This window comes from Ahaetulla prasina, chromosome 1 (genome assembly GCF_028640845.1).
Source record: "Ahaetulla prasina isolate Xishuangbanna chromosome 1, ASM2864084v1, whole genome shotgun sequence".
In the NCBI taxonomy this organism is placed as follows: domain Eukaryota; kingdom Metazoa; phylum Chordata; class Lepidosauria; order Squamata; family Colubridae; genus Ahaetulla; species Ahaetulla prasina.
In genome coordinates, this window is record NC_080539.1 from 216,541,563 (window position 1) to 216,554,447 (window position 12,885).

Below are 12,885 nucleotides of genomic sequence, written 5' to 3' on the forward strand. Positions count from 1 at the left end.
TTTGCAAATTATTAAACAAGTAGATCTATTCAACAAGTAGTTTCACATTCTATTGTGATGACATCCTGCGAGTTGCTGTTAAAACTAGTTATACTTTCTTTATGTTTTTATTAAGTCAATTGGGTAAAGTTCACTGTTTAACATTATTCTCATGCTGTTTCTTGTTGTAAAAGCGGGACCTCTTTAAGGAAAATATAAGTAGCTTTAAAGAGTGTGTTCCTAATCAATTCTACCCATTGCCCTTCAAATCCCCATTGAAGATAAATACTTAATAAAATTATTAGTAGTCTAATTTCAGTTAAGCTACCTATTCCCTTGATGATTCTGATCATTAATCTTGAGCAGTATTTGTTTGTTATGCAGCTTAAATAACAAACACTAAATGAGTTCTACTAGCATCTAATGTTCAGCAACTTAAAAATTTTAAAGAGGTTCCGTGTCTCTGAGCTATGAAATATTAAGTTGCTAAACAGATACAGGTAGTCCTCAACTTACTACCACAATTGAGCCTGGAATTTTGATCATGAGTCATTGCTGTCATAAGTTGAGTCCCCATATTATCAGACTCAATTTTATAGCCATTTTTATGAGTCATTAAACAAATCACAGGCTCATAACTCGAAATCAAGCTCATCCAATGGGCGTTTTTTGTAAAAAATAATAATAAAAATGAACCATTGGAAAAAAATCACAAAACATAATCACGATTGCAGGATGCTGGAACCAGGTGTAAATGTAATTTGGTTGTCAAGTGTCTGAAATGCGATCACATGATTGTGGGATGGTAGGACAGTTGAACTTTGGGGACAAGTTGTCAGTAACTTTTTTCGAGCATGTTGTAAGTTCAAACAGTTGTTACTGGAGCAATCATAAGTGAAGGACTACCTGTACATATTTTTTACCTTTGTAGCAGCAGCTATGATACACATTTGGAATTTATTTAATAAACTAATATGCCGCTCATCTTGCCAAAGGCACCTCTAGGCAATTTAAAATCAGTAAAAACACCGATGTAAAACATTAATGCAATAAATAGAGACATTAAATTTGAATTTAAATTGACCAAGATGGAGAGGAAGGGAGCAAGATATTTACTTCTTTTTCATACATTATTTCCCTGAAACAGTGAAAAAATAAATAATTAAATGTATTTCAAACTGGGACAAAAAGTTTGTTTTGCGCAGAGAGGCAGTATATAGGCATAAAAATAAATATAATCTATGCCCTTTCCACTTAATATGCAAGTATGTACCTAGATTTTTAATTTATTTTTTACAAGCATCATTAGAATCAAAATAGTTATCCTATATTTTTTGTCCCTTTGTTCCCTCTTTCAAATTAACCAGTTGTATATGTCAACCCCTAACTGACCAGATGATATTGTCAAAATCTTGTCATAGTGTCTGGAGTGTGTGAAGAACTGTATGGGGAGGAATAAGCTTAAGCTTAACCATGGCAAAACTGAATAACTGTTTCTTTGGACCACCTAGATCTGGAAATGTTCTCTCTTTAATCCTGAAATATTAGGACTGTTACATAACTTGTGAATATTCTTGAACTATACTTTAGAGACCACTTAATGCAACTGATCTGCAACCCATGCATTGGCATGGGTAGTAATGGGCATACCCACATAACACCTTCAATTCTTCAGGTGCCCTAGTTGTTAGTAAGCTTCCAGGTATTGTTCAGTGTGTTAGTGATTATTTATAAAGGTTGTTTGTTTATCTCCCTGTACCCTATAGCAGACCAATACTGGTCCATGGCCTGTTGGGAACTGAGCCACATAGGTGGAGGTGAGCATAGACAGGCAAAAATTTGCATGAACAGGAACTAGACCGGGTTGTCCATAGACAACCCGGTCTATGGAAAAATTGTCTTCTTCAAAACCAGTCCCTGGTTTCAAAAAGGTTGGTGATTATTATTCTACAGTTTCTGCCCATCCTATATAATTCAGCAGAGTGGGCATACCCCAAAACCCATCAATTAAACAGTATCACCTGATGGGACATAGGAAGTAGGCCATCTCTCTCATAGCACTTGTTTTTTGAAACAATATTCCCTTCAGAGATTTATATGGTCCCCACTCTGACCTTAGTTAAACAAGCCCTTAAAACTTGGTTCTTCCCCCAACCTTGAGCTAGAATGGGTAGTGGTCCCTTGTATGATGTTTGATGTGTAAGAATTCATTGTTAATATTTTTCAGATGTTTTCATTATTGGATTCTATTATTTTAAACTTAGATGTCACCCAGACTTAAAACAGAATCAAACGGCTTATACATTAAATCGGGGTCCCCAGACCTGGCAGCTTTAAGACTTATGGACTTCTACAGCTATGCAGGCTGGAGAATTCTGGGAGTTGAAGTCCACAAGTCTGAAAGCTGCCAAGTTTGAAGACCTCTCATTAAATAATAATAATAATAATAATAATATTACAAATCACCAATTTTAAGGAGATCTTTAATTTTTCTACAAAAACCTGAATTATGCATTTTTGTTTCTTTTTTTCCTTTTGGATGACTATTCTGGCTAAATAAACTAATACTCAGATTTGTAATCCAAACTGTTTTGAAATGTATTTCTATGGCCATACAGTTGTGATGGACAAAATCCTAAATTATATTTCCTGTAAGATTTGGTGTTAATATTTTCAGGAGAAAGGATTTCTGTCTCCTCTGCCCATTTGTGTACTTCTTATCAATCCAATAAAAATACATTTCTGAGGATTGGAAGGAAACTCCAAAATAAAAAGGCTGCAGTAGGAAGGGGCAACCAACAAAATTACTTCTCCTTTGCATAATTGGAAATAAACCAGTAGCTAATGCTGCTAGTGGAAATCTCCATTTTCCATTAACATTTATAACTTTGTATCTGAGATGACCACTGGTCTCAAGGAATAACTTCGTCACTAACCCTGTATTCTAAAATACTTACTTCCTACTGATAAAACCTAAATATTTATATATTATATGTTGGGAAGTAATACATAAATGGTTATATAAGTGATGAATATTATTGTAGATATATTATATAGCTTAATGCTATTGTTAAGTAGGTGCTTTTTTATTTTTACATTTTAAAAAAGGTACTTTGTCTCCTTGTGATTAATTCCAAGGGATAAGTTAACAAAACATTATTTTCACTTGTTTGCAGAGTAGAATTTTCATAGATGATTCATATCATAGCAAGCCAAGTTGTGATCTGTCAGGGTTAGTGGCAGAGCCTAATCTTTCAGGGCGTTCACACACTTTAACCTTCTCTTCAGATGAGGTGAGTTTCAGTGTGTATGTGTGTTGTGTTAATGTCACAGTTCAGACCACCTTGTCATTTCAGTTTGCCTAACATAACTATAGGCATTAGTTATGCTAGCCAGTTTTTGGTCTGCTGCTTAAGTTCAATGCATTATTTTTTTTCCTTTGTCAATATTATCATTATTTTTCATAGAGTTTTGTAAATAATAAATGTGCAATAAATTTCTCACATGTATTTCTAAATATTATAAATGGCATTTTTATTTAAACATTTAAATGAAGTGATAATTTTTATCAATTATTTGTTATAATTTATTTTTGTAGTAAATGCTACAATCCATATAAAAATAAAGCCATCATTTAGAAAATATATCTCTGAACAGATATATCTCTGAAAAGATAAAGACATTTATCTTTCCAAACATGGGTCCAATAAGCACATCATTTTTAATTGTAACCAAAATCTATGATTTATTGATTTTGAGTAGATCTGATGAATCCAATATACTTCATAAGGATGCTGGTGAGAGGATTGATATGAATGGCATGTAATGGCATTTCTAACAGAACTACAGAGTTCTCAAATGCCATTTTCCATGCTAAGATGCTTCTTCAGTCTTTGGACTATAGGGTATAATTCTAGCCATTGAAATCATTTTAGAATTTTTGTGAGCCTTTTTTTTAAGTGGAAAAACTGCGTCTTTCAAAATTATGCAGGATTAAATGAGGACTTCTGTTTTTGTTTGTGATAAAAGATAAGTGCATTTGCTGATAAGTGTTAAGAGTCCTTTATGTGGTTTATAGCCACATAATTTATAGCCCTGAGTGGTGGCTCGGGCTAGGACGTTGAGCTTGTCGATCGAAAGGTTGGCAGCTCGGCGGTTCGAATCCCTAGTGCTGCCGTGTAACGGGGTGAGCTCCTGTTACTTGTCCCAGCTTCTGCCAACCTAGCAGTTTCGAAAGCATGTAAAAATGCAAGTAGAAAAAATAGGGACTACCTTTGGTGGGAAGGTAACAGCATTCCATGCGCCTTTGGCGTTGAGTCATGCCGGCCACATGACCATGGAGACGTCTTCGGACAGCTCTGGCTCTTTGGGTCTGAAACGAGTTTGAGCACTGCCCCCTAGAGTCGGCAACGACTAGCACATATGTGGGAGGGGAACCTTTACCTTTACCTAGTTTATTGTAGTTTATGCTAACAAAATGTTTTTAATAGTGATTTCTATTTTTATGGTCTTGGGGTTCTTTGTAAGAATTTTATTTTGGAATTTAAATTCTTTTCCTGTATCTGTGTCTTCCAGTTGTCTTAAGAATGTTATACTTTTAAAACACTTTAATTATTTTTGACTGTTTATTCGCTTTGTTGGAAACATGAGTTGATTTTGGTTGGATGAGAATGATGGCTCCATCCATGTTTTGTTTAAAATTATGGATTTCCTATTTAAAAGAAATAAACTGGATTCTCTGGTTTGCTTGATAAACTAAAGTAGGGAAAGGCAATCTGTAGCTTGTGCTGTGCTTATTGTCTCCAAGCTTCTTCAACTTTGTAATATGTATTAAAATATGGTAATGAACTCCTGAATAATGGTATTGTAGCCAAAAAATTAAAATGGGATTGGCACAGCCATTTAATTTCCATTTTACAACATGTTAAATACAGTGAACAGAAATAGTTTAAAGTTTTCAGCAGGGTCCCAACCCCCAGGCCATGGCCCACTACCAAGCCATGGCCTATTAGGAATTGGACCGCACAGTGGTGGGCTGGCCCGTGCACGTGCAGCCCTTGCACAAGTGGCGGGCCAGTGTACAAGGGCTGTGTGCACACTCAGGCCAGCCTGCCACTCACATGGTCCAGTTCCCCTCTCCCACCCAGCCGGGTCACCAAGCCGCAAAGGTTGGGGACTGCTAGTTTACAGTATTAGCTGACTACCTCTATCTGAAATTGGTTCTTGTTAGCTAGACACATCAGCTTGTATGATTTGTCTCAAGCTGTGCTTTAACTCATTCTAATTCATATTATGGCTTTATGCAATGCACAAGCTAGTTTATACTTCAGTCTGAGCAGGGCCACCGAGATTAATACAGTAATTGAGTTTAAAATTGAGGCATTTTAGACTTCCGCTTACGTCGTGAATTTGGAATGAATAGCATCTCTTGGTCCAGAAAGAACATGAAAACTAAAATAGTTAGATTGCCAGTTTTTAGCAAACAGGATGAAATTCCAGGATCAAATGTGTCAATTAAATTATCAGGTACTTGCTAGAAATGTAATCTGCTCTAGGAGAAATATGTAGCGTAATATGGGTTATATAATGATGAAATTGTTCTCAGAAAAATCATTGGAATGCGCTGTCAACGTTTTGAAGTAAAACTTTTCTGCATAGAGAATGGACAGCATTGTGCTCAGTAGATGGCATTGATTAAGATTATTTTCTTTAGTCAAAGATTGTATATATTTTTTAGAAAACCCACACCTTTATTTCTGGATAGAAATTTTACTGTTGCTAGAAGTGGTAATAATGACAAAGAACGTGGTCTCTGTAGTTCTCTTAGCAATATCTTCATGAGATACTGCAAACTAGGGCAAACAAACCAATTCGCCAATAAAAGAATACTTTGCAGTTAATTATATATTAAAACCAACATAGATTTATGCATACATAAGTAAGCATTACAATTGCTTCCATTGGCCCATCCACTGAATTAACAGAAATTGCATGTCTAAGTCAAGCAAAATAAAAATGGTTTCAGATTTCATTACGTTTTTTTCCTTCTATTTTTTTTAATTGGTCCATCTTTAAGTTCCAGGAAGCTTTGCAGTGTAAGACCAGAACCTAAAGGGTTTTTACCATTAATTTCAAATTATTTTTCTACATTTTACCAGTTTAATTAAATAATTAGTGAAGCTAATAACAGATGTACCGTATATACTCGAATATAAGCCGATCCGAGTATAAGCCGAGGTCCCCAATTTTACCCCAAAAAACTGGGGTAAACTGGGGACTCGAGTATAAGCCGAGGGAGGGAAATGAGGCAGCTACCGGTCAGGGAAAGCCTCCCTCCCTCAGCCGAGAAGGCTGGCTCCCCGCCCGCCTCTCACTGCACCGGCAGGGCTTCCCAGCCAATGCAAAAGCCCGCCAAGTTTGCACCATCCGGTATAATGTGAAAAAGAAGAAAAAAACTCGGTATAAGCGAGGGCGTTTTCAGCACAAAAAATGTGCTGAAAAACTCGGCTTATACTCGAGTATATACGGTAATTTATCAAATTGTTCCTGTAAGTACAATAATGCCAGAGTTTTGGCAAGGCTTGTTCATTGTCTTAATGGTGCTCACTTTGTGCTATTACGTACATAAAAACAGCATGAAATGTTATTTAACTTCAAATGAGTAACTGACTCATCTATTCAAAAAATGTTAAGATTTTATATGGAGAACAATATAACGAATGGTCTAATGATTAAACCTGTTTTGATACAGGTATGTTTTAAAATCTTAACTTGAAGTCCATTGTGAAAGCCTTCTAAGATTTTAAAACACTGGAAATGTTAGTTATTTTAGAGTTTTAAAGTCAATAAAATTAAACTACTGTTTATTTGGGAAAATTGATTAATTTGATTTTACTCAATCAGACCATAGATGATGAACCTTCAGCTACTGGAAAACAAAACCAGTGGCACAACAGGCCCATTTCTGAATGGACTACACAACAGGTCTGCCACTGGTTAATGGGAATGAACATGGAGCAGTACATCTCAGAATTCACCACCAAGAATGTTGATGGGCAGCAGTTAATGCTGCTTGACAGTGAAAAGTTGAAGGTAAGCATGTGTTTCTGTATAAATCTGTATTATGCTTAAGGTAATGATACAAATTTATACCATTTATAAATATATAAATTACTATTTTTACTATATTTAGTAAATCCTGGGTGTAACAGTGCATTGTATTAAATGGACTTTTTACTTACAGAATAATGCAGTAATATTTAAACTCTTCCTTCCTATCTAGAGTTTATAACATTAATTTGCAGTTTGTCCTAGATTCTACATACTCTTTCCGTAACAGAATAACATCATTGACTATTGTATTTTCCTAAATGATTAAAAATGACATAGTAATTCTATAGGAAGGCAAACCCACATGCTTGCTAGGCAATAAAGACACCAATTTGACACAGTTGTTTTTTGCAGGAAACAGCTTCTTCAGGATTACGTTGTAAAACCATTTTAGGATTTACTTGCTAAATTATAGGAAACAATCTAAAATAAGACTATCAGAAGCAAGCCACATTGCATTCAATGAGGATTATTCACTATTAAACCGTATAGGATTATAATCTATCCAAATTCATTTTAAGTTTTTATTTGGGTTGAGAAAGGGAGAATTGTAAGTGTATGATGTAATGTACTAAAAAAGCCAAAATGAGTTTATAGTCTTATCAGAGGTTGCCACCTGCTGATTAAAATTTATATTACATCTGTTTAGAACATTATTGTGATTTCATCTATCCTTTTTAAGAAATACAGCATGGTATATATGGGTTTTCTCTTAATTTTGATTATCAAAGTTGAGTTATTCCAGAAATTGCTGTTTGAAATAAGCCAGTGATCTTGATGACTAAGGAGGTCTTAGAATCCTAATTGTTTCCTATTGGCTACAATTCCCATTTGGTACATCTATTTATTTACATATTCTCTGAATGATATTCCATTTTCCCCCCTTCAAAACCTCTGCCACAATAATTTTTTTGAAAACACCCTTTGAATTTGCAGCAGTCTGTACATGGTAATAAAAAGCAGCTGCTATTTACAAATGTGTGAACACATGTTTAGAACTGGTCATTGGGTTTTAGATTCTATAGAACTAACAGTTTTTAGAAGAAAGATTCTGAAAAGATGTTCTATGGTCCAATGCATTTTAGTTACACTGAAACACGTTGTTGAATCCAGACTTAGACTTGGAACAGTCTAAGAATTTCAAGAATCAATAAAGATTCAAAGATCATCATGACAAACAATGTTAATAGGTTTGCTACATTTGTTTATAGAATCAGTCTAAAAGGGAGTTAGTGATGTATACAATAAGAAACTATAACCAAAATAATAATAATATAAAATAGCAACAATAGCAATTTCTGGCACCTGTTGTTGTTGTTAGTTGCAAAGTTGTGTCCAACCCATCGCAACCCCATGGACAACGTACCTCCAGGCCTTCCTATCCTCTACCATCCTCTGGAGTCCATTTAAGCTCATGCCTACTGCTTCAGTGACTCCATCCAGCCACCTCATTCTCTGTCGTCCCCTTCTTCTTTTGCCCTCAATCCTTCCCAGCATTAGGCTCTTCTCCAGTGAGTCCTTTCTCATTAGGTGGCCAAAATACTTGAGTTTCATCTTCAGGATCTGGCCTTCTAAAGAGCAGTCAGGGTTGATCTCCTCTAGAACTGACTTGTTTGTTCGCCTTGCAGTCCAAGGGACTCGCAGGAGTCTTCTCCAGCACCAGAGTTCAAAGGCCTTGATTCTTTGGCGCTCAGACTTTTTTCTCAACTTTCACTGGCACCTGTAACTCCATGTAAAATCATTCCATTCCATTTTTACCAAAACTGGGTAAAAATCTTGTAAGCCATGGCCTCCACTTTCCAGCAAGAGCCATGAGTCAAGTGCACCTAGATTGTGAGTTTTCTGTCCCTGGCCCCCCATCAAGTCGTGGGTTTCTGAATCCATAGCTCCTCCAGCTTGTTTGGGTTAGGTTGGAGCCTGTTATTCCCCATCCAGGACCTGATAGCTTCCAGACACCAGTCAGATGTTTAACATACCTGCCATTTAGCCCAGAGTGATGCTAAAGAACTGGATATCTCCCACATATTGATGACTTCTTTTCAATAATGTTGCCAATTGCTCCTATAGAGGAAGCCATAGAAGTTGGACTTTATTTCTGCGGTAGCTGATACAGGGAAGATATTTTAAAATTTGAAATTTTATTTTTTTGTTTATGAAAATTAATGCTACAATAAAAGACACTCTTTTTACTGTATTCTGCTCTTCTCTGCTCAACATACCTTTTCTTTTAAAGGCTTTAGGAGTATCCAGTCAAAATGACCGATCAACAATAAAGAAAAAAATTAAAGATATTAAAAAAACGCAAGAAAAACTGGAGAAACAGAAAGAAAAGTTTCAGAAGAAAGAGAAGGAAGTGCGGAAAACTGGCAAATTGGTGGCTGCTGTGGAATCAAACTGCTAACATGATTTGATAACATACTACTTTCTTCTGGAAGAGCTGGAGCTAAACTAGAGCTATACCAATATAATGCTTCAGTCTTTATTGGATAAGAATCCAACTCGAGAAAATGTAACAACTGTATATTTCTGTATAATTATGGAGGGAAGAAAATTGTAGTTTTACAGTGATAGCCTTAGTTTAGCTCTGATTTCTATAGTCCTTTCCCATTTATACAGTTGCATTAAAATATTTTCAGTTTTTATATTTAGATTATTAACTTGTACTAATGGATATTAAATTAACTATTTTTCAAGAAATATGTATATATGTGTCTGGCTAATTCCCTGAAGTGTCTTTGGAAATGGCATACACAATTTATTAAAACACAAGGTGTCATACAAATTACAGTATAACAGGTGAACAGATGCTATCAGGTCATTATGTTCTGTTGGAGATAGTTTGTTGCCCATAGTATTGTATAGAAAGAAATTACGTTTTAAAAAGTAATAGAAATTTAATTTAATCTAATGTAATGAAGTGTTTACAGTCTGTATTTTTCAGAGTTCATTTTAATTTCAAAGCATTGTAATAATATAATTCGTTAATATTTTCTAAAACACGGTTTTCTATGTTTTGAATACGTTAAGCATGACTTCAGAAGTTATCTTTTATATACTTTTGTATACAATGGTTTTTATAGCACATGTGATTAATAAGGTCAGAATGCATAACCCTTTCCTACTTAAATGTTTGAGGACCAAATTATATTTTTGATTTTTACAATGCTGTTGGTCTTCCAGATTTACGATTTCCAAATAGAATTATTCTATCTCTCCATTTAAATTAAACACGAGGTTTCTGCATTATACATATTTACACTGTAGGCTTCAACATGTCTTTGTTTTCATGAATAATTATTTCTTCTCCAGAATGGTATAAGTCACAATTGATTTGCCATTGAGCAGCAGCACAATCTTTTGTAAAATACGCTATCTTAGTATGACACTTTTGAAAAATGGAATAAATTTTGTTCAAAAAAGAGAAATTTGAATTTTGGAATGTTATTAACTCGTGAATATTGCACAATGTAATCTAATAGGCAAACTGTTGGAAAAAAACCTGTTTCAAAGAACCCAAATTATGATTCATTTTTCACATAAGTTTTTCATATTTTTCACAGAAAATTATGGTCTTTCCTTTTTGTTAAATCTGTAAGTTATGCGCCCTGAAAATCTATTCCTAGAGTGCCAAACTCACTTTGTACCAGGGCTCTCCCCAGATATTATGCCTGATCAATAACTATTCTAGAATGTTTGAAGAAAACCCATTCTCTGAAGAAACAATTGAAGCTGGTGATAATGGCACACCTTGCAGAAATGGAACACTACACTGGAATCAAATGATTTGACGAAGAATAGTCAGAAGGGTTGGAAACTTGAAATGTCTGAATAATGATCCAACAAATTCATGTCATTGTAAAAGCATCATGGCAAATCAAATAGCTCATCAGCTGTTGTTAAATGGCAGGGTTAAGGGGAAACTTAACAAATGCAGGCTTCCAAGAACAATGGAAGGGGAGGCCAGTGTATTTATCTCATCCTTTTATAAAGAACCAGAAACAGTAATTCAAGATATGAACGGGATTGGATGATATTTGTGTTGAACACATTTTTAAAAATGAAGATTTTAATAAGCAATGGTTATCACTTTTTAATACTTGTATGGCCTCAAGTGTATTCCAATGATCCGGAGGTTACTGAATTTTTGAAATTTGGGAAAGAACCAAACAAATCCAAAGAATTTTTGTAAAACTTTCCTCATCTGCCATCCCTTTAAACTCAACGAGAGTTCTAATAAACAGAATTTTCCTTTTCCTGTTATGGAACCAACTCTTATTTCCCAAAAGCTGGTTTCTGCACAGGTCAGATACTTAAACTTATCCAGCATATAGAGGATGGCTTTCAATCATGTCTAATCGCAGGATCTGTTTTTATGGACTTATCTGCAGCTTATGACACAGTTAATCACAGGAAACTTCTGAAATTATATAATACCACACACCAGTGGTGGGTTGCTACTGGTTCACCCTGGATCTGGCGAACCGGTAACGGTGGCAACAGGAGACTGCCCACCCGCCCGGACACTTCTGTACATGTGGAGAAGTGTTGCATAGCGACTGGTTTTGAAACCCACCCCTGACACACACGACCTTGCTTTGACTAAGTGCATTGACTCGATCTCTTGGTCTGGGTAGCTGACAGAGACAATAAGAAAATTCAAACGACAAGAACTTCATTCAGAATGCTCAGAGTCTGATTGTCCACTATCTGGACTGAGAGATCAGATTTAAAATTTCTTTTAACTTGTCTCTGAATCTTTTGGGATGAGATTTCTTTCGGTTCTCTACAAAATGTAAATGTTTCAGCCCAAAGTCACATATTCAGAGAAGTAGACTACAAACATTTCTTGTGACCAGAATGAATTGAAAATTCATCTGAAACAGGAGGTCACCCATTCAACACGCTGTAGGCCTTTTTTTTTAAAAAAAATCAAACTTTATTATTTTTTACAAAAATTAGTGTCATTTTTCTTACAAATCCAACTTTTTATAGTACAAGACTAATATTCTAAAAACAAAGGGTGATTGCTTTCCATTTTACTTTTCAACTATGAGACAATGATTTTTGTATCTAGTACTATCAATGTGAGAAATTCCCATAAAGGTGTATTATTATTATTTTAAATACTGTGTTAATAGAAATCAAACTTCAAAATAACAGCAAATAATTCCACTTTGTAGCATAAACAATTATTTTCTATAAACTTTCATTAATATGAATTGTCAAACACCCAATACCATCTCATTTCAGTAAGGACAAAATATACATGTATCCAAAGGCCTATATGCAAATCTAGTGGTATCTGTTAAACCTATTTGTATCATTTGCAGTCTGGCACGTGGCAGATAATTTCATTATTGGATTATCAGGCCATAGGCTAACTTGACTGCTGTTGACATTTGTAATTCATTCAAGGATAGATAATACTAATACAGTCTTTCTCTGGTCCCTTGCTCCAGATCGTATTTTCTTGAGGTTCAAATGGACACCTGAGCTTGAAAAATTAACTTTTCAAGGGCCAAATCCATCTATCGAGCTCCTGACTGATGATTCATGTAATTAATTATTTCCTTCCAACAATGATTAATTCCATAATGTAGGCTTACTATGTACTGTAGCTTATTTGAAAACTACCAGCACTGATCAACCGGTATTGAAAGGATAATCTTATCCTGTGATTTAGTACATTTATCTTATTTTCTTGATCATCTAAAAGCCATACATACGTTGCCACTGTCATGTTTTAAGGCTTTCTCTTAAGTAAAAATGGGTTAAGGATTATGGCTTTAAGCATTG

At 35.0% G+C, this 12,885-nt stretch overlaps 1 protein-coding gene across 2 annotated transcripts in view; it reads left to right on the plus strand.

The window, feature by feature from the left end:
- LOC131202004 (neurabin-1-like) overlaps positions 1-10,514 on the plus strand; it is a 55,980-nt gene extending 45,466 nt beyond the window's left edge. The window contains exons 17-19 of one of the 2 annotated variants that reach the window (XM_058190503.1): positions 3,156-3,272; positions 6,883-7,071; positions 9,323-10,514. In XM_058190503.1, coding sequence (XP_058046486.1) covers positions 3,156-3,272; positions 6,883-7,071; positions 9,323-9,490 — 474 coding nt within the window. In that variant the 3' untranslated portion in view covers positions 9,491-10,514. The remainder of the gene's footprint in view (positions 1-3,155; positions 3,273-6,882; positions 7,072-9,322) is intronic. The other variant, XM_058190512.1, reaches the window with a different exon arrangement.
- The last annotated feature ends 2,371 nt before the right edge of the window (positions 10,515-12,885 follow it).